General features: G+C 40.2%; 1 protein-coding gene across 2 annotated transcripts in view; it reads right to left on the bottom strand.

Annotated features, from left to right (window-relative positions):
• Window positions 1–4,073: 4,073 nt before the first annotated feature.
• The window catches only part of RPF2 (ribosome production factor 2 homolog), a 51,395-nt gene continuing 33,809 nt past the window's right edge, over window positions 4,074–21,659 (bottom strand). Inside the window, exons 11-14 of one of the 2 annotated variants that reach the window (XM_036249019.1) lie at window positions 15,719–15,818; window positions 13,297–13,399; window positions 5,098–5,242; window positions 4,074–4,373 (exon numbers count right to left, since the gene is read on the bottom strand). In XM_036249019.1, coding sequence (XP_036104912.1) covers window positions 4,194–4,373; window positions 5,098–5,242; window positions 13,297–13,399; window positions 15,719–15,818 — 528 coding nt within the window. In that variant the 3' untranslated portion in view covers window positions 4,074–4,193. The remainder of the gene's footprint in view (window positions 4,374–5,097; window positions 5,243–13,296; window positions 13,400–15,718; window positions 15,819–21,659) is intronic. The other variant, XM_036249020.1, reaches the window with a different exon arrangement.

The following is a 21,659-nucleotide window of genomic DNA, read 5'->3' as shown; positions in this document are numbered from 1 at the left end:
TTTACCCCCTAAACCCCTCTTCCCGACCCCCCCCCCCCCATTGTTGTCTACATCCACCAGCTACGCTTACATGCATGTAAGTTCTCTGGTGTATCTCACCCCTCCCCTTCCGCCCCCCTCTTCTGAGGTTTGTGTCTGAACCGTACTCCATTCTGTCTCTGGGTCTATTTTGTTCATTAAAGTCCACAAATAAGTGAGATCATGTGGTATTTGTCTTTCTCTGATTGGCTTCTTTCACTTAGCATAATACTCTCTAGGTCCCTCCATGTTAGCTCAAAGGATAAGAGATCTTTCTTATAGCTGCATAGTGTTCCACTGTGTAAATGTACCACAGCTGTTTTATCCACTCATTTACTGATGGACACTTGGGCTGTTTCCAGATCTTAGTAATCATAAATTGTGCTGCTAGAATGGTTAGCATGAAACTGAATTAGAATTCTTCCGCCTTCCCTTCAAACAGGCCTCCCCTTTGAACTTGTCATAACTTTTGTTCTAAGCTTTGTTTTTTGTTTTGTTAATCCTCATCCAAGGATATCTTTTCCATTGACCCCCCCCCCCCCCCCATTTTTTAGAGCAAGTGGAAGGGAGGAAGAGAAACATCAATGTGAGAGAGAGAGGTCAATTGGTTACCTTCCTCATGAGCTCTGACTGGGGCAGAGGACTGAGCCCTGCTACATGCCCTTAACCAGGAATCAAACCCAAGACACTAGTCTGCAAGCCAACATTCTAACCCCTGAGCCACACTGGCCAGGGATAAGCTTATTTTACAAGAACGGGAAAATAATCATACAGCACATCTGCCTGAACACCTACTGGAAAGCAAACAAACTGTGACTTTTCAAGATAACTCTAGGCATCTGGTCACAGCTGAACTGCTAACTTAATACAAACCCTTCCTTCCTTATCGATTAGCATTCAGGAGGCAACCAATCAATGTGCCTCTTTCACACTGATGTTCCTCTCTCTCTTCCTCTCCCTCCCCCTTCCACTCTCTAAAAAATCAATGGAAAAAATAATCTTGGGTGAAGATTTAAAAAAAAAGTAAAAGACTTATATACTCAGAAAATTATAAGACAATGAAGAAAGAAACTGAAGAAGATACAAATAAGTGGAAGCATATACTGTGCTCATAGATAGGAAAAATTAGCATCATTAAAATGTCCATACTACCCAAAGCAATCTATAAACAGACATATAGATCATTGGAACAGAATAGAAAGTGCAGAAATAAACCCACACCTTTATGGTCAATTAATATTTTACAAAGGGGACAAGAACATACAATGGGGTAAAGACAGTCTATTAGATAAATGTATTGGGAAAACTGGATAGATACATGCAAAACAGTGAAACTAGAACACCTCCTTACACCACACACGAGCATAAACTCAAAGTGGATTAAAGACTTGAATGTTAGACTCAAAACCATAAAAATCCTAGAAAACATAGGTACTAAAATCTCCAACATTTCTCATAGCAATATTTTTTCTAATACATCTCCTTGAGCAAGGGAAACAAAAGAAAAAAATAAACATATGGAGCCCTGGCCAGTTTGGCTCAGCAGATGGAGCACTGGCCTGCAGTTCCAGGTTCGGTTCCCGCTAGGGGCACGTACCAAAAATAAACAAACAAACAAACATATGGGACTATATAAAACTAAAATGTTTTTGCACAGCAAAGGAAACCATCAACAAAATGAAAAGGCAACCTATTTTGGGAGAACATATTTGTCAATGATACTTCTGATAAGTTAATATCCAAAATGTACAAAAAACTTATACAATTCAATTAAAAATAGGCAAAGGATCTGAATAGACACTTATTCAAAGAGGACAGTTGGCCAATAGACATATAAAAAAATGCTCAACATCACTAATCAGAAAAATGCAAATTAAAGCCACAATGCGATACCATATCACACCTGTCAGAATGGCTATCAATAAATCAACAAAGTATTAGCAAAGATACAGAGAATAAGGAAAACTCTGTTCACTGTTGGTGGGAATACAGATTGGTGCAGTCACTGTGGAAAGCAGTATGGAGTTACCTCAAAAAATTAAAATAGCCCTTGGCCTGTGTGGCTCAGCTGGTTGGAGCATCACACTGTATACCAAAAAGTGGTGGATTTGATTCCCAGTCAAGGCACATACCCAGGTTGCATATTCCATCCCCAGTCAAGGTGTGTGCAAGAGGTAACTGACTGATGTTTCTCTATTACATCAATGTTTCACTCTCTCTCTTTCTCCCTCTCTCTAAAAAAGATCAATTTAAAAAAGACTTAAAAAATTAAAAATAAAACTGTCTCATGACCCAGCAGTTCCACTTCTGGGTATATATCTGAAAAATCCAAAGCACTAATTCAAAAAAATATATGCACCCCTATGGTCACTGCAGCATTGTTTACAACAGCCAAGATTTGGAAGCATCCCAAGTGCCCATCAGTAGATGAGTGGATAAAAAAAGTGGTACATTTACACAATGGAGTACTACTCAGCTGTTAAAAAAAAAAAAGGAAAAAAGAAAGTTTACCTTTTGCTACAGCATGGATGGACCTGGAGAGTATTATGCTAAGTGAAATAAGCCAGTCAGAGAAAGACAAGTACCATATGATCTCATTTATATGTGGACTCTAATGAACAAAATTAACAAAGAAAATAGAAAGACTCATAGATACAGAGAACAGAACGACAGCTGTTGGCCCACCTAGGTGAGAAAGGTGAAGGGATTAAGCAAAAACAAACGAAAAACCGCATAGACACCAATTACCAGAGGGAATGGGGTGGGAGGTAGAAGAGGTAAAGGGGGGATAAATGGTGATGTAAGGGTACTTGATTTGGAGTGGTCAACACACAATTCAATACATAGATGATATATTATAGAATTGTACACCTGGAAGCTATATAATTTTACTAACCAATGCCAACCCAAAAAATTCAATAAAATATTTTAAAAATGAAAGAAAATTTCCAAACAAGCTGTTTGGCTTACTCCTACTCAGTGTACAAACACCTCAGGGCCTTTGTGTGATCTTTAGCTGCCTAGTACCCTAAAGTGCCCTGTGTCTTAAGTCCTACCCATTTTCTCCTTTCCCACTCTACCCCCATCAAAACTTCCTTTCTCTCAGAGAAAGGGGATAGGGCACCACTTAGTAGTAGAATCTCTTAAAATGAGCAATAGTAAAGCAGTAAGTCAATGATCAGGTAGCAGATATCTCTCTTAGACACCGGTTTTATGAAATAAAACTTAAAATCTCAAGTTAATCTCTAGCTGGTAGAATTTCAGGCAAAATAGCTGAAAAGTAAAAAATAAAAGCTGGGCCCTGGCTGGTTTGGCTCAGTGGTTAGAATGGTGGCCTGCAGTCCAGAGACCCGGGTTTGGTTCCTGCTAAGGGCACGTACCTTGGTTGCGGTTTGTCCCCGGCCCTGGTTGGGTCGTGCGGGTGGCAGCCACTCGATGCATCCCTTTCGCATCGATGTTTCTCTCTCCCTTCCTCTCCCTCCTACTTTATCTGATCAAAGGATGGAAAAGTGTCCTCCAATGAGGATTAAAAAATATAAAAATAAATAAAGAAATGCCGGATTGTAGGTATATGTTGGATATGGGTTTAATTTTCCAGGTAGGCCATATTGAGTGTGTATACAGTTCGTTTGGGTCATTTCTACTTTTCATGGCTTCCTTTTTTTTTTTTAAGGTTTTAAAATTTTTATTTATTTTTTAATTTTTTTTTTCTTTATTGATTTTAAAAAGGGACAGAGAGGGAGAGAGAGAAACATCGATTGGCTACCTCCGGCATGCCCTTCACTGGGGATTTGGCCCACGACCTGGGCATGTGCCCTGACCGGGAGTCAAATCAGCAACCTCTTGGTGTATGAGTCAATGCTCAAGGCTCCTCCTTTTATCTACAGCTTGATTCAGAAATTCTCTGAGATGTCAATGGCTGTTCTGGAGTTCCTTTCTAATTCATCCACACAATGATAGGGGACTTTGCCGGGTAGGTGGACAGATGGAAATATACCATAGAGAAAAAAATGCACACCAGAGTGTAATGTCTCAAGTAAGAGGTTACTTTAGGTAAATTATTATGTTACAAAAATATACAATAAAATCTTGTAAGAAACTTTAAAATTACTGATGCTTGATCATTCTCTTTATGTAAACAGATTACAATAAAACTAGTTATTGGCTAAGTTCCATCAATTATTTTTAATTCTCTTTGATTTTTTCTCCTGGTCTTCTAATATCCTTTCTGCAGTTCGCTTCTTCAGCCCCTTCATTTTCCTGGTTTGTAGTTTGCTTAGGTCTTGCTTCTGCATATGAATCCTTCCATAAGTTGTACCAAAAGTATCATGGGAGATATTTTTCTTCTTCTTTGGCTGTGAAATAGAATATATATATTTAATGGTCTCTAATATCATGAACTGATTTAAAAAATCTAAAGTACAACAACTACCTTACTAACAATTTCCATTAGTGAGCACCCCTTTAATGTCATAGAGTCTATAGTGCTATCGACCTTTCTTCTCAAATTCAAGTGTACATAGAAATCATTTGTGGATCTTGTTAAAATGCAGATTCTAATTCAGTAGGTTGAGATTCAGTATTCCTAACAATTCCCAGGTAAACTGTTGGACCCCACACTTTGATATGCAACATAATAGACTACACTAACCTTTACCCTGCATTGAGAGAATTTCCTGTGTTTAGCTTAAAGAATTGTAACTATCATATCTTTATTGGCATTCCAGACATGCCATCTCTACTTGTCTTTTAAAACCATTCAAAAGTCAAAACACTTTTTATACAAGTATGAGTTACACATCCTGTGCTCTAAATCCCCAGTCTTCACAATGCCCCAAACAATTCTCCTTTCTGCTGAAACCTGGCAGCAGCCTTGGCTACCAGAAAGTTCTCACACACTTCATGCCTGGTTTCTGCAACGTTTATTATCCTTTACGGTTGGCTTATTTGCTTCTTCTTCCTCTTCTTGGCTCTGAAGTCTAATTTTACCTATTAATAGATCTCTTTAGGTATGTCCTTTAATGTATACCACAAAGCCTTTTTGGAAAGAGTGGAATATACCATCTACAAATCATGTACCTTGAGGGCTTTGGGCATTTTCATGGATAACTTATAAAGGTCATCTGAAGCTAGATGCGTCCTCCTCAGAACCAGATCCAATGAGGGTCCCATCTCTTCCAATTCAATCCGTGGTGTTCTGCAACCAGATTTCTTCAACAGCAGCCTTCACAAGATAGGAAAAGAGAAATGTTGCTCTGATTTGGATAAACATCCTTTCCGCACACAATATTTTTGTCCAAGAGAATTACAGTTACATAAAACATTTAGAAAGGCTAAGCATCTTAACTACTTTATACATTTAGGCCAAGTGTATTCTTTTATTCACATATTTTTAAGCCCTGGCCGGTTTGGCTCAGCCCTGGCCGGTTTGGCTCAGCGGTTGGAGCGTCGGCCTGCGGTCCCGAGAGACCCGGGTTCGGTTCCCGCTAAGGGCACGTACCTCGGTTGCAGTTTGTCCCCGGCCCTGGTTGGTCGTGCGGGTGGCAGCCACTCGATGTGTCCCTTTCACATCGATGTTTCTCTCTCTCTTCCTCTCTCCCCCTCCCACTCTACCTGAACAAAAAATGGAAAAATGTCCTCAGGTGAGGATAAAAAAAAAACAAAAAACATATTTTTAAAAACAACAAAGTATACAATATTGTTAAGAACAGCGAGATAGACACTTCTTCTATGAAATGGAATCTGACTTCATTTTACATTAAGATTTATATAAGCATAAAAATAATTTTAATTGGGTCTTTGAAACATTATGTTTAAGTGATTAACAAATTTTTGTTTCTCTAAGAGCTATTTAGAATCAACTTTTCTATATAGCACAAACATTTTCTGATCCCTATAGACTGGAATAAAATTTTAAAAATCTTAATATAATCACAACTTGCTGGATACCATATGTCCAAATAGCTCTGTATCTGGAAACATATGAGGGATGTAGTGGGGAGGTGGGAAGACCAGTAAATTCTTTTTATGAGTAATACCACAAAAACAGCTGAAAGACTCGAAGATTATCTAAGCTGACTCAATTTGTTACAGTGGCCAGATCTTCATATGGAAAAAAAAAATTGACTGAGTAACAATGTTTATACAAGATCAGCCTTTTCCCACAAAAGCTGGAGTGTGAGAGAGGCAACAGGTGACAGAAGAGAAGAAAAAAGAAGAAGAAAGCACAGTAAGGAATACCCAAGAGAGAAGCCAACAATGGGAGGAAGTGCGTGTGCAAAAGCTCTTTACCAGCCCTTTGGGCCTTAAGTGCATCACATGCAGACGGCCAACCAATACAGTCCACCCAAGGGAGGTGCATTTACTGGCTGCAGGAGGAGGCACAGTGATAAATATGCTGTGTAAGACACAGTAATTTATACCCAATTGAACAAGGCAGAAAAATACTACACACCAGCCTAGCATATGCAAAAAGCTGAAGTGTTACAACAAACAAACAAAAACTATACTAACATTAAAAGATAATAGGTAAATGAATATTAATACGGCACTTGAAGGGAGCAAGCACAGGGGAAAAAGAGCCTAAAAGAGTGTCCTTAGGCAGCCATTCTCTTCATGTGGTTCCAGGAGGAGAGAGAGAACGTCTGTCTGAGGCTCACTAAGGGGAAAATATTTTTAGAAGCTAAAAGATGGCTGGTTCAGAGCATCTTCCCAAAGAGCTAACTCCAAGCACACAGGTGCAGTGAATCATATGACTTTCATATCGCACACACTTCTGCATTTACATCCACATTTTCAGTACCTTCAAATAAACCATATTTATAATGCTGAAATCATACCTAGAAAAAATGTGTTCAGTTGACTACTTAATAAATAAGAGAAATTACATATAAAATTTCAATTAAAAAGTTTTCTACTGCTGCCCTGGCTGGTGTGGCTCGGTTGGTTGGGCATCATCCCTTACACTGAAAGCTGGCTGGGCATGTGTCAGAGCACATGCCTGTTTTGTGAGCTTGATCCTCGGCTGGGGGTGTGCAGGAGGCAGCCAACTGATGCTTCGCCCTCACACCCATGTTTGTCTTTCTCCCTCTCCATATATATATATATATATATATTTTTTTTTAAGTTTTCTACTGCTTAAAATGCTCATTTTCAAGTAAGTGGAAGACTTGTCGATCCAGGATAGCTTGTGGCATATCTGATGCATTCAGATCACCCAAGTACCAGTAGATGTGGCAAAACTGTTTTTTGTTTTTTGTTTTTTTTATCCTCACCCGAGGACATTTCTCCATTTTTTGTTCAGGTAGAGTGGGAGGGAGAGAGAGGAACAGAGAGAGAGAGAGAAACATCGATGTGAAAGGAACACATTGAGTGGCTGCCACCTGCACAACCAACCAGGGCCGGGGACAAACTGCAACCGAGGTACGCGCCCTTAGTGGGAACTGAACCTTGGTCTCTCAGGACCGCAGGCCAACGCTCTAACCGCTGAACCAAACCGGCCAGGGCAAAACTGTTTTAAAGTACCTTTTTATTTATAGAAGTGTCCTCCCAACGAAGTAATTTTTTAATGGCATAGTTTATTATTTCCGAATAACTACATATGTTGCTATTGATTAAACAACTAAGTTACAGTGCTATCCTGTCTATGTAAATGACCTAACCTTAATCATTTCACTGAGCATGTTTACTGCTCAGAAACAGAAGAAAATGTTCTCTAGTTTTCAGTTCCCTACACATGGTTTCTGGTGATAAGCCTATCATCCTTTTTCTTTATTAAGTTTTCAATGATACCTACAATCTAAAATGATCACTTCTTAATCCTCTAAAAAAAAAAAAAACCTCTTCACTCTTTCTCAGAGGAAATATATTAATAGAGAATTTATAAATGATTTTAGTGATCACACTAAAAAAAATGAAGGCTACTGTTGACTCCTTAAAAAAAACAAAATTAGCCTGGACAGTGTGGGTCAGTGGATTGAGCATCATCTCATAAACTGAATCAAATCCGGTTCGAGTCCCAGTCAGGGCACATGCCCGGGTTGCGGGCTCAATCCCTCGTAGGGGCATGCAGAGGGCAGCTGATCAATGTTTCTCTCTCCATGGATGTTTCTATCTCCCTCTCCCTTCCTCTCCCTCTAAAAAAATTAAAACATATTTTTTAAAAATAAAATAAATAAAAATTAAAACCATTTCCTTTACCTTCAACCCATTATACATGCTGCAACTTTTTTTTAAAGACACTGTAGTCCCCCCCACCCCAATCCATGGTTTCATTTTCCACGGTTTCAGTTACCCACGGTCAACAGTGGTCCAAAAATATTAAATGGAAAATTCCAGAAATAAACTATTCATAAGTTTTAAACTGTGCGTTGTTCTGAGTAGCCTCACGAAAGCTCACACGGTCCTGCTGTGTCAGGCCCAGGATGTGAATCATCCCTTTGCCCAGCATCTCCATGCTGTACAAGATCCCTGACCATCATGTAGTAGCCATCTCGGCTATCAGATCAACTGTCAAGGTATTTCAGTGCTTGTGTTCAGGTCACCCTAATTTTATTTATTTATTTTTAAATCCTCACCCAAGGTTATTTTTTCATTTATCTTCAGATAGAGTGTGAGGGAGGGAGGGGAGGGGAGGAAAGAGGGAGAGGGAGAGAAACATCGATGTGAGAGAGACACATCAATTGGTTGCCTCCTGCATGATCCCAACCAGGGCCGGGGACTGAACTGCAACCAAGGTATGTGCCCTTAACCGGAATCAGATCCACGACTCTTTGGTGCAAGGGCCAATACTCCAACCACTGAGCCAAACCAGCCAGGGCAAGTCACCTTTATTTTACTTAATAATGGCCCCCAAAGTGCAAGAGCAGTGATGCCGACAACTCAGATATGCCAAAGAGAAGCCATAAGTGTTTCCTTTAAATGGAAAGGTGAAAGTTCTTGATTTAATAGAAGGAAAAAAAATTGTGCGCTGAGGATGCTAAGATCTATGATAAGAATTAATCTTCTATCTGTGAAATTATGAGGAAGGGAAAAAAAAATCTGTGCTAGTTTTGCTGTCTCACCTCAAACTGCTCAAGTTAAGGCCACAGTGTGTGATGAGTGCTTAAAGAGATATTATATTCATGGGTGGAAGACATGAACAGAACACATGTTCTGACTGACAGCAATGTGTTGCACCAAAAAGCATTGAGCCTATATGAAGACTTCAACAAGTGACACCAAGACATTTACTGCAAGTAAGAGAGGGTTACAGATTCAGGAATAGGTATGGACTGAAAATATAAAAAATTACTGGAGAGGTTGCATCTGCTGACAAAGAAGAGACTGACAAGCTGAAGGCACACGTGGAAGTTATTAAAGATTTTGTTTCATATTAATGGCTCTGGACCTACAGTGAATAAAGTTCTCCAAGGAATACAAACTGTCACTCATGTATAAAGAAGACATCAGTAACACTGATTTATTCCCCCAGTCAGGTCAAGAATTTTATTAATATAATTTCATGTTCAGAATTCCTTTCATCCAAGTTCAAAACCATTTTATAAGCCTTACTAAACCTTCACAAATAATGTGTGTGAATATTATTTATTACCTTTTATCAATTGTTTAAGAGCTGATGCACAGTAAAAGAAAGAGGTCAGGGCCCTGGCCGGGTAGCTCAGTTAGTTGGAGCATCATCCTGATACAACAAGGTTGCAAGTTTGATCTCCAGCCAGGACACAAACAAGAAGTAGCCAATGAATGCATTAATAAGTGGAACAACAAATCGATGTTTGTTTCTCTCTCTCTCTCTAAAATCAATCAATAAATAAAAAAGCAAGAAAGAAAGAGGGCAGAGGGAGATGCAGTCTAGAACTTAGCCTAGAAATGAAGCTATAGAGGTAAAAAGTCATAAATTTCAGAATATTTTGGAAGAGAGACTTGAAATAACTTGATAAGGCATTGGATGTGGCATAGAAGGAAAAGAGAGAATCAAGGAAGAGGCCTGTTTTTTTTTTTATCCTCACCCGAGGACATTTTTCCATTTTTTGTACAGATAGAGTGGGAGGGAGAGGAAGGGAGAGAGAGAAACATCGACGTGAAGGGACACATCGAGTGGCTGCCACCCGCACGACCAACCAGGGCCAGGGACAAACTGCAACCGAAGTACGTGCCCTTAGCGGGAACCAAACCCGGGTCTCTCCGGACCGCAGGCCGACACTCTAACCGCTGAGCCAAACTGGCCAGGGCGGAAGAGGCCTGTTTTGAGCTTGAGCAACTGAATGATGACATTTACAGATAGGATGAACACTGAGATTCTCTCATGAGCCTTCAAATAGAAAATAAAATTTATGAAACCCCATTCTGATGGAGCTGTATGCCCTGGGAGTTTACCTCAGGAATGCTGTCCATTCTTATCTGAGAACAAGGGAAAACTGCTCAATATCATGGAAAGACTAATAACCTTGGAGTCCTGGAGATGGTGTACTGGAGACACCCTTTCCTAGTCCCCAGCCCTCACTCCCCAGCTCGCATTACTTCCCCATGCCTGTAATCTGTAACCGTTTTACAAATCGTTAATCCTTTTGTCTACTTCCCCATGTAATCTTTGTCCTTCTACCCAATATAAGCAGCTGGGGGTGGGGGGAAAGGGGCAGAACATATCTTTCAGGGATGACCTGCTGCTCTCTCCTACTGTCAGCAATATTGGAATAAACACTCATATGATTAAAAAAAAAAAGCGGGCAGGACACAGTGCAGCTAGCACAAAATATCTGAGGAGCTGCACTAAGTCTGAACAAAGCAGAAAACCCAATTCTAAATTTTTCATATTCCCACCTCTATTTGCACCCTCTTTCCCCTCTTATAAAGGATCAATCTCAGAGGGACCTCAGAATTAATAAATGGTATTGCTACACTTTGCAAATGAAAAACAGAGGCCCTACTGTTTACAATAGCTAAGATCTGGAAACAGCCCAAGTGTCCACCAGTAGACGAATGGATAAAAAAGCTGTGGTACATATACACAATGGAGTACTATGCAGCGGTAAGAAAGAAAGATCTCTTATCCTTTGAGACGACATGGAGGGACCTGGAAAGTATTATCCTAAGTGAAAGAAGCCAAGCAGAAAAAGACAAATACCACATGATCTCACTTATATATGGAATATAATGAACATAACAGTCTGAGGAATACAGTAGACCCAGAAACATGGAAGTAGGACACAGACTGACATCCCTCAGAAGAGGGGATGGGGGGTGGGAGGGGTGGGAAGAGATAAACCACAGAACTTATATGCATGTATGCATGACCAATGGACATGGACAACTAAGCCGGGGACGGGGTGGAGGTGGGGTGGGGTGGGGGGGTGCCAATGGGGTAAAAAGGTAAAATATCTGTAACAAAAAAATAAATAAAAATTCATAAAAAATAAAAGAAAGAAAAACAGAGGCCCTGAGAAGTGACTTGCACATATCATGTGGCTGAGCTCCAGCCCAGACAGGTAACTAAACTCAGAGGTGATGCTCATTCCCAGGAATACCTTTCTTCCCCTCCCAAGAGTGGCACAGCCCCTAGAGGCTAAGCTAATTCATACGTTCAGTAATTTTCTTTTTCTTTATTAATTTTTAGAGAGAGAGGAAGGAAGAGGGAGAGAGAAAAACATTGATGAAAGAGAACATCAATTGGCTGCCTCCTGCGTGCCCCCTACTGGGGATTGGGCCCACAACCTGGGCATGTACCCTGACCAGGAATCGAACTGGCGACCTCTTGGTGCCTGGGTCGACACTCAACAACTGAGCCACACAGGTCGGGCACGTTCAGTAATTTTCCCAGTAGTAGTTAGCTCTCAATCACACTGTCCATTTTCTATTTCAAATCAATAGTTAATAAGCCCTACAGGGCATATATGAAACACCTGGAATTAAATTTTTACACTAGGGCCTCTGATTTTAAAAAGTCACTTTTTCCCCCTTTTAGGAGCTGCCATGCTAACCTAATAGTGATTCCACGAATTATATTCTTCTTCAAGAAATGGATAAGTGGATGTGCATAGTTACATTGCTTATGCATCTTTGTTCAGAAGTCTGATTTGCTAATTTTCTATTTTTAACATTTTCTCTATGCTTCTTTCTTTCATTACATATTAATCTTTCTTTTCACAAAATACAACTTCTAATACTTTCTTTGAAATTGTTCACTCTGACAGCGTTTTTAGGTTATTATTATCACTCATTTCACTTATATCCTCACGATCTCCTTGTTTAATATAAGTTTTCAAAAAAGTTTTTATGTCAGTGATTATTCATCTTTTATTTCTTGTTCTCTAAATAGGTGACACCAACTTTATAATAAAATATACTCTTAAAAGCCCCAAAATCAAGTTGGGAAATTGAAGCAACAGATTTAAAGGACTCTTTCAAGTTTAACAAGCCAAAAATGATTATAAAATCCCTAATTATATCTTGTAGTCATGTGGCTATTTTATTGCATTTCCTTCTATTATAACTTAAAGAAAAGGAAAACAGCAAAAACATTAATCATATGGTAAAAAGAACCGTGTATCTCTGACTCAAAACAGTTGAAACAAAGATGGAAATTACTGACAAAAGAGATGAATATTTAGTTTCATTTAGATGTTCACTGGACATATGCTGGTTACCACGTACCAACGCTGAGCTGCTGGCTTTCAGGCTTCCCTGCTGTGCCACAGCTCCAAGTAATCAGTCTGAATTCAATGTTCAAAGGCAGACATTTAGTTGGAGTCAATGTACTCTATCAACTCAAAAGGCACAACTGTATCATGTCATTAAGCTTTTAAATAAAAACAAAATCAGCTCGTGGTGGGGGTAGGGGCAGAAGGCCTAATCTGAAGAGGGTAAAAATGAATCTAGGCACTGAATCATCTTATTCCTTTCAGACACCATTTTTTAGATTCAGGGTTTTGAGATCTGCTTTGGCTGGCATAGGTCTTAAGGCTTAGTACTCTAAATCTAATCAAGAAAAATAAGGAGATACTACATAAAAGTAGAGAGGAACAAGACTGCATTAGTGTTCTTAGCTCAGAGGGAGTGCAGCGTTAGATATTCCAGGGTCCTGGAGAGTAGGGTTTCAGAAAGAAGTTAGCAGGAGAATGACAGACTTGAGGGTCAGCACAGAGCGGCTGTGCCACTGCCATTCTGCAAACTCTCCAAACAAACTTTTGGCTGAACATCAATTCTAAGTTTGAGCTCTATAAAACAGTCACACAAAAATACCAACCATGAGGCTAATAAAAATATGCTAAGAAATGCACTTACTTATAGCTTCGAAAGTAAATCTTCCCATTCAGTGCAGTGAAGTGCAGGACACACTCTAAACCAGCCAGGCGAATGTTTGATACTGTGGGGCCTCTGAAGAAATCTAAGAGCACATATTAAATTGTTAGGGAAAAAACTAACATGCTTTTAAACTAGGAGCTGCATTCTAAATGCTCAGTTTTGGCCCTGGCAGGTTTGGCTCAGCCGTCAGCCCACGCACCAGAGATCTGGGTTTGGTTCCCACGTAGGGCACGTACCTCGGTTACAGTTTGTCCCTGGCCCCGGTTGGGGTCATGTGGGTGGCAACCAGTCAATGTCTCTCTCTCATGTCGATGTTTTTTCTCTCTCTTCATCCCTCTTTCCCTCCTGCTCTATCTGAAGATGAATGCAAAATGTCCTCGGGTGAAGATGAAAAAAATATATATAATTAAAATAAATAAATGCTCAGTTTTGTACCAATACTTATCTCAAACAATAAGATAGCATAAAACTAATCCCTGAAGAGTGTCTGACTGTTCCATTCCACACTTCTGCTAATCTCATAACTATTTGTTTAGTTTACTAAGCCATTTTAATTTTTCAGTTTTAAAGTTCTCCCTCTAAGCCAATGCTCAGCATAAAAATGTGTCGTATTTACTATGGATATTAACCATCAAGGTATACAATTTTAATCTACAAGACAGGTTGGTTAAGATGACAAATTTCTATAAAAGTAGCTGTTAAAACACTGACTATTAAATCAAACGAGGCTTTGTTTTATGGTGGAGGCCAACAAGCAAGAAAATTCTGACAAGAAATCTCAATTATATGAGCAAAAGATAACTAATTTGTTAAAGGCAGAGAAGAACCAACATCAGTGATTAGGCTGTTCTTTTTCTACATGATAATCATACCACTGATGGCATGAGATGATTTTAAATGATATTCAGGTAGATATAATTTATTACGTATTATCTATTTTATCACATACCATTTTTTACTCATGGTAAGAACATAAAGTTTCCTTTTAGAAAGGGGAGTTGGTTTAGAGAAAAATCCCCAGTGGACAACACTGTGGATACTAACTATAAACTTGGCTAAAATTATGAAAGCAGCACATGAAAGAAGTCTGGAAAACAGCAATCAAGTTTGGCCCCTTCATTTTACTGCTAAGAGGATCAAACGTTAAGAAGGATAAATGGAAATATACTAATAACATTTAGCAAGAAAAATTTATATATGTTTATTCTACTTAATTACTTAGGAAGAGCTGCCCCAAGGCAGGTGAAGGAGTAAACAGGAAATCTCATTCTGTCCCAACCTATAGCCCCCCAGCATTTTTCTTCCCTCTTCCCATTAGCTCTTAAGATGGGAATTATCTCCATGTGCATGGACATATTATCTTTTTTGTTTGCTTTTCCTTTCTTGTGGTTAACTAAAACAAAATCATAGCACTAATATGTATGCACATGGATACACCACCCTTCCTTACTCTACAAAACAAAAATCACTCAGGAATACTTTTGCAAACTAAGTGTGCCCTTTGTTGAGGTATTTGATTTAAATTCTGATCATAATTAATGAATAGCTTTCCCATAATTTTGCCAAAACCTGACTCTTCTGCAGTGGCCAAGTTAACAGCCTCACTCCTTGTTGTGGAGGTATTAGTGAAGTCAGATTTGTTCTGGGAAACAAGATTATGCACATTTTAGTCATCTCTAAAATAGCTTTGTAATGCAAAACTTACAGGTATATGTGATTTTTTCCATAAGCTTTTAAAAAACTGATTTTAGAGAGAGAGGGAAAGAGAAAAAAAAACATCAATTGGCTATCTCCTGCATGCACCCCACTGGGGATGGAGCCTGCAACCCAGCATGTGCCCTGACAGGGAATTGGAACAGTGACCTTTTGGTGCAGGGGACGACACCCAATTAACTGAGCCACATAGGGCAGGGCTGCTTTACCCATAAGCTTTTAACAAGAATGAAAAGAAAAAAAGAAAAACAAATGTAGAAAGTTTTAAGAACACTGACCCTGCCTGGCCAGTGTGGCTCAGTGGTTGAGTGTTGACCCATGCACCAAGAGGTCGCAGGTTTGATTCCCTGTCAGGGCACATGCCCAGGTTGAGGGCTCGATCCCCAGTAGGGGGCGTGCAGGAAGCAGCCAATCAATGTTTCTCTCTTTTACATGGATGTTTCTATCTTTCTCTCCCTTTCTCTCTTCCTTAAAAAAAAAAAAAAAAAAATCAGTAAAGGAAAATAATATTAGCTTCCCCCCCCAAAAAAATGCATTATTTAAATTATCTTCAATTAAAAAAATAATAATGAAAAGGAAAAAAAAAATAAAAAAGATCTGCTCCTAGAGTGAAGTGGCAAAGTGCCACAATGAGTCTTGGATTGCCTACCCGAGCTACCCGGCAGATAATAAGTATTAAAATACTTACCGATAAGAAGACTTTTTAGTCTTCTGTAATCTTCTGTTACATCAAAATCATTACCAGCAAATATTAGCATGGGTTTTGTTCCCTCAGGGCATTTACTATTCTATGAAATGAGGGAAAAAAATAATTATATAATTATCAAGTCTAAATTATTTATATGCTTATTTTAATGTGTTGGTTTTTTATTTTTATTGATTTTTTTAGAGAGAGAGAGAAACATCGATGTGAGAAACATTAATCGTGTGTCTCCCGCATGCCAACTTGGGACCAAGCCTGCAACCCCAGGCATGTGCCCTGACTGGGAATTGAATTGGGACCTCTCAGTCCTTGGGATGTTGCTCAATCCACTGAGCCACACCAGCCAGGCTATATGCCGATTTTAAAGTAGTTGATAATTATATGTAATGAAGTAATTTTCAGATTTTCTAAACTGTCCTAAAACTATGACTATGAATGCTCATTTTAGACTTAAAACCAAAGTTGGGACTTTTAAACTTATAGATTTTTATACTAAAAATAAATTTTCATTCTACTCTTTCATATTGCCAAAGTAATAAGTGGTCAAAGAATGATGTAAGCTACTTGTTAACATTATTCTAAGAATAATAATAATGTTATTATTCTGTTATTATAACATTATTCTAATTCTAGTAATAATGTTATTCTAAGAATAATGCTAGCAAAGAATAAAATAAAAAGCTAAACTTGTAAAACAAAAAACAACAAACATAGCCTTCTCATAGCCAATCAAAATAAATTTTATTTCTTTGAATTATTTGTACCGCTGTGCCTTTCCTACTGTATCACATAAACAGTACTTCAAAATGAAAGCTAAATTAAACTACCAACTAAATATTAGCATGGAAACCAATATAATTTTATATAAGATATAGAAAGTATGTGCTAATCCTCGCTCAGCAGGGTTGAAGCTCTTACTAGAAAAAGTATTTTGTCCAGTTCTGGATTTTCTATACCAAGAAGAATGTGATGTAAGTAATAAGAGGATTTAAATTTAAAAGCCACCAAAGTGAAAGAAAATCAAATAGAAAAAAATTCTTTAACTGAAGGATTAATTTAAAGAGGAAAGTAAATGGTTGTTGGTCTGAGCTTCTCACTAATTCTACTACCTCAGCTCTGACATCAATCAAATCTAGCAAGAGAAAAAAAAAAAAAAGGCAAGCATCCTCTGCTGCAGGACCAGAAGCCACCTGTTGCTTCCCTTTTCACCATGACCACTCTTGCTGGTATTCTTTGCCTCCAAATCCTAAAACTTAACTGTCTATACTTAGGAGCGGTGCCTAAGATTTGTCTGTCTGATCAAGGGCCTAAATGGACTTCCCAGATCCAATAACTTCCTTGTGCTTCATGTGTTCTACCTGAGCCTCCTACTGCTACCCCTAGGTCTATTTAAGTACTAAGAGAAAGTGAGCCTACACCAACTACAACTTTGGCTTTCAAACCACCCTGACCACAATGCATAGTAACAAAAAATTATATTAAGTCATGACCCAGTACATACATATAAAAATATCATTAAACAAGTTATGTAAAACAGTAGTTATCATGTAGATCACAGTTACATTTTACAATGTGAAAAACCTGAACTAGAAAAAACTATAAAAGAAGAGCTTTATTCCAATAGTCTGAAAGGTATTATAATTTTAAATATTATGTAAATACTCTGATATAGCATACTGAAAGTACTATAATTGTGAAATCCTTGAACTAACCTTTTGAATTAAGTGTTTTTAAACAAAGAAAAAAAAAGGAAAATAATACTTATAAATTATACAAACTTTTCAAATAAAATACACCTGGAAATTGTGATATATTTTATACTACCTAATATAAAATGAACTAGCCTTTAATTTTAATTGTCTCACTCATTAAGGTTTATTTTATGCAGAAAAACCACCCTTATAAGTTTGGTCATCTTAGAAAACAGGCAATTATTGCTCAATTTCCTGGTGGAGTCTAATCTAAGGTTGCTTAAGAGCCAACAGAGGGGGGACTTGGCAATAAAAGCAGGCAAGTGAGAAAAGAAATACCTGGTGAAGATGTCTTAAAAATGAGGAGGCAGAGTAAAGAGGAAATAAATATGAAGAAAAAGTAGAACAAAACATACAATCCAAAACAGACTAAAAATATAAGCTTGTAATCAAATAATGGAGTAAAAAGTGAAGAGCTGCCCAGCCAGTGTGGCTCAGTGGATTGAGTGTCATCCCATGCACTGAGAAGTCAATAGTTCGATTCCTAGTCAGGCACAGACCCAGATTATAGGCTCAATTCCCAGTAGGGGGTATGCAGAAGGCAGCTGATGGATGTTATTCTCACATCCATATTTCTCTCTCCCTCTCAAATCAATAAAAACATATTTTTTAAAAGTGAAGGGCTGGCCCTGGCCAGTTTGGCTCAGCGGTTAGAGCGTCGGCCTGCGGTACAGAGAGACCTGGGTTCGGTGTCCGCTAAGGGCACATACCTCGGTTGCAGTTTGTCCCAGGCCCTGGTTGATTGTGTGGGTGGCAGCCACTCGATGTGTCCTTTTCACCTCTCTCTCTCTCTCTCTCTCTCTCTCTCTCTCTCTCTCTCTCTCTCTCCCCCCTCCCACTCTACCTGAACAAAAAATGGAAAAATGTCTTCAGGTGAGGATCAAAAAAAAGTGAAAGGCTGGACACACCAGAAAGATGACAGCGTAGGTTATCGCAGTATCACCTCCCCCACAACCACATCAAAATTGCAACAAGGACAGGGAAGAACACAACCATCAGAACCGTCTGAAATCAAGATGAATGGAAGTCCTACAACTATGAAATTAAAGAAGCAGCCACATCAAGACTGGTAGGAGGGGTGGAGGCGCAATGGGCTGGTCCCACACCCATGTGTGGCGGATAAAAATCAGGAGTGACCTTGGCTGGCAAGGCTCTTGCTGAGGAGTGACAGGCCCCGTACCACACCAGGTACTCAGCTCAGGGTCCCAGTGCTATAACCCCTGGCTGGAAAAACCAGCGGGAACTGAGGCAGAGGGAGGCTGCAGCTGCGGAAACCCCAGCAGTTCCTCCTAAAGGGCCGCGCACAGATTTACTCAGACCTGCTCCCTCTGAGCTCCCAAGGACAGGGAAGAACTGAGCAGCTTTGCCTCCAGACGAGGCCTGGAAGGGCAGCTTTCTCCTGGACAGACTTGCTGGTGGAGGCCGTTGTTCCTTTGATGAGTCCTGCCCCCACAGGGCAGGGAGACAGCTGCCATATCTGGGACTCCAGCAACCTGGCTCACACTGTTGGCCCCACCCTGGTGATTCCTTGAGGCCCTGCCCCACCCAACTTTCGGGCCCACCCAAGCTTCCCAAAGGCTTTAACATAGGATTGGTCTGTCTTTAATCCTGCTTCAGAGTTTTCTAAAATTTCTCAAACAAGCAGCATCTGGTACCTGAGCCCACCAGTGCACCTGGCACCATCGGGCCAGTGGACATCCTGTGTCAACACAGACCAGTGCACTGTAGTGAAGCTGTCAAGGTGCTGGTTGTGGAAACCGCAAATGGCTGGGAGCCCAACACCATCCCCAGCAGTAGCGGCCCAATCAGAGTCAGGGTATACCCCCAGCAACAGAGGCTGGGGAGCAGACATCCATCCCCGGGCAACAGAAGCACAGACCAGCAGCAAAGAACCATTCCCAAAAACTACAGCAAAGGCTGAGCAGGAGCTGAGCCCTCCCCAGCCACCAGCAGCGGGACCTGGGGTTCCATAGGGCCCCATGCGACCCAGCGGCCCACAAGAGCAGTGGGAAGCTGGGGAATCCAGAGAGGCCTGTGCGACCAACCAGCCCACAAAAGCAATGGGAAGCCGGGAATCCAGAGGGACCTGTGCAAACCAGCAGCCCACAAGAGCAGTGTGGAGCCAGGGCTCTGGACGGACCTGTGCGACCCAGTGGCCCACAAGAATAGTGCAAAGCCGGGGCTCGAGAGGAGTTAGTCTCAGAGAGCCCCATACCTCTCGTTAAGTGGCCCCAGGTCTGGCACCAGAAGCAGCTAGCCTTGGTTCACAATTTGGCTTTTCCTGGACACCTCCAAGCCCAGCACAAGCAGCAGCCATCTGCAGTTCACTTTGTAGCTTATGCTGGGTGGCCCTGGATAGAGCACAGGCAGAGGCTGACCTTGCCCCAGAGCCAGCACACCTGGTCGACGGCTTCAGACCACATCGAACCACCACCACCCCACCACCTCCATAAGTGACACACTCAATGAGTGGACTCAGTGGGTACCAGAGCCTTGCTGAAGTAAGTCTTTCTTTGGGTGGCGGGTCCCTACACAGCTGATCCTCCAAGGCACTGGCTATTGGGCACAGCCAGTCCTTGCAGCTGATTAGCCTAAGTAAATCCTTCCCATTGACATGCCAACAGTAATCAAAACTCAATTACATAGTCCACACTAGGGGTGCTCTCTGAGGGCCCAGCTGGGTTGATCAGGGAGACTGTGCCACTGGATCCTACAGGACACCCTATGAACCCTAGGAGACATAGCAACTCTACCTCACACATAGAAACAATCACAGGGGAGCAGCCAAAATGAGGAGACAAAGAAACATGTCCCAAATGAAAGAAAAGAACAAAACTCCAGGAAAAAGAACTAAACAAAATGGAGATAAGCAATCTAACAGATGCAGAGTTCAGAACACAGTTTATAAGGTTGCTCAGGGAACTTGGTGAGACATACAAGGGACTTAGTGAGACCTTCACGGAACTTAAGGAGACCTCTAAGAAACTCAGTGAGATCTTCAAGGAACTTAAGGAGACCTCCAAGGAACTTAGTGAGAACATCAAAAACATAAAAAAGAACCAGTCAGAAATTAAGGATGCACTAACTGAAATAAAGAATAATTTACAGGGAATCAATAGTAGAGTAGGTAAAGCTTAGAAGCAAATCATCGATTTGGAATATAAGGAAGAAGAAAACACCCAACCAGAACAGCAAAAAGAAAAAAGAATCCAAAAATATGAGGATAGTGTAAGGAGCCTCTGGGACAACTTCAAGCATGCCAACATTCACATCTTGGGGGTGCCAGAAGGAGAAGAGAGAGAACAAGAAATTGAAAAACTATTTGAAACAATGACAGAAAACTTCCCTAACTTGGTGAAGGAAACAGACATACAAGTCCAGGAAGCACTGAGAGTCCCAAACAAGTTGAACCCAAAGAGTTCCACACCAAAACACATCATCATCAAAATGCCAAAGGTTAAATACAAAGAGAGAATCTTAAAAGCGGCACGAGAGAAAAGCAGTTAGTTACCTACAAAGGAGCGCCCATAAGACTGTCAGCTGATTTCTCAAAAGAAACTTTGCAGGCCAGAAAGGAGTGGCAAGAGATATTCAAGGTGATGAAAAGCAAAGACCTACAACCAAGATTACTCTATCCTGCAAAGCTATCATTTAGAATTGATGGACATATCAAGAGTTTCCCAGACAAGAAAAAGCTAAAGGAATTCATCACCACCAAACCAGTATTATATGAAATGTTGAAGGGTCCTCTTGAAGGCGAAGAACAAAAATATGAACAACAAAAAGGCAATTAATATATATCTAGCAACAACTGAATCTACAAACAAAATGAGCAAGCAGAACAAAAAACAGACTCATGGACACATAGAACTTTTTGTTGCTTGCCAGATGGGTGGGGGCTGGGGGGATGATTGAAAAAGATGAAGGAATTAAGAAGTATAAATTGGTTGTTAGACTGATGAACCTCAAAGGGAAAGGGGGAGGGAGGGTGGGATGAGATAAACCAAAGAACTTCTATGCATATATGCACAACCAATGGATACGACAAAAGTGTGGGGAAGGCAGGAGAGGGCAGAAATGGGGAGGAGGGCGTCAATGGGGGAAAAAGGGTAAAACATCTGTAATACACTCAACAATAAAGATGAGTTTAAAAAAAAAGTGAAGGGCTGTCCTGG

The sequence above is a fragment of the Molossus molossus genome, unplaced genomic scaffold (assembly GCF_014108415.1).
Source record: "Molossus molossus isolate mMolMol1 unplaced genomic scaffold, mMolMol1.p scaffold_m16_p_8, whole genome shotgun sequence".
NCBI lineage: Eukaryota > Metazoa > Chordata > Mammalia > Chiroptera > Molossidae > Molossus > Molossus molossus.
Note: the sequence above shows the minus strand (reverse complement) of the source record. Positions and strands in the feature narration are given on the sequence as shown.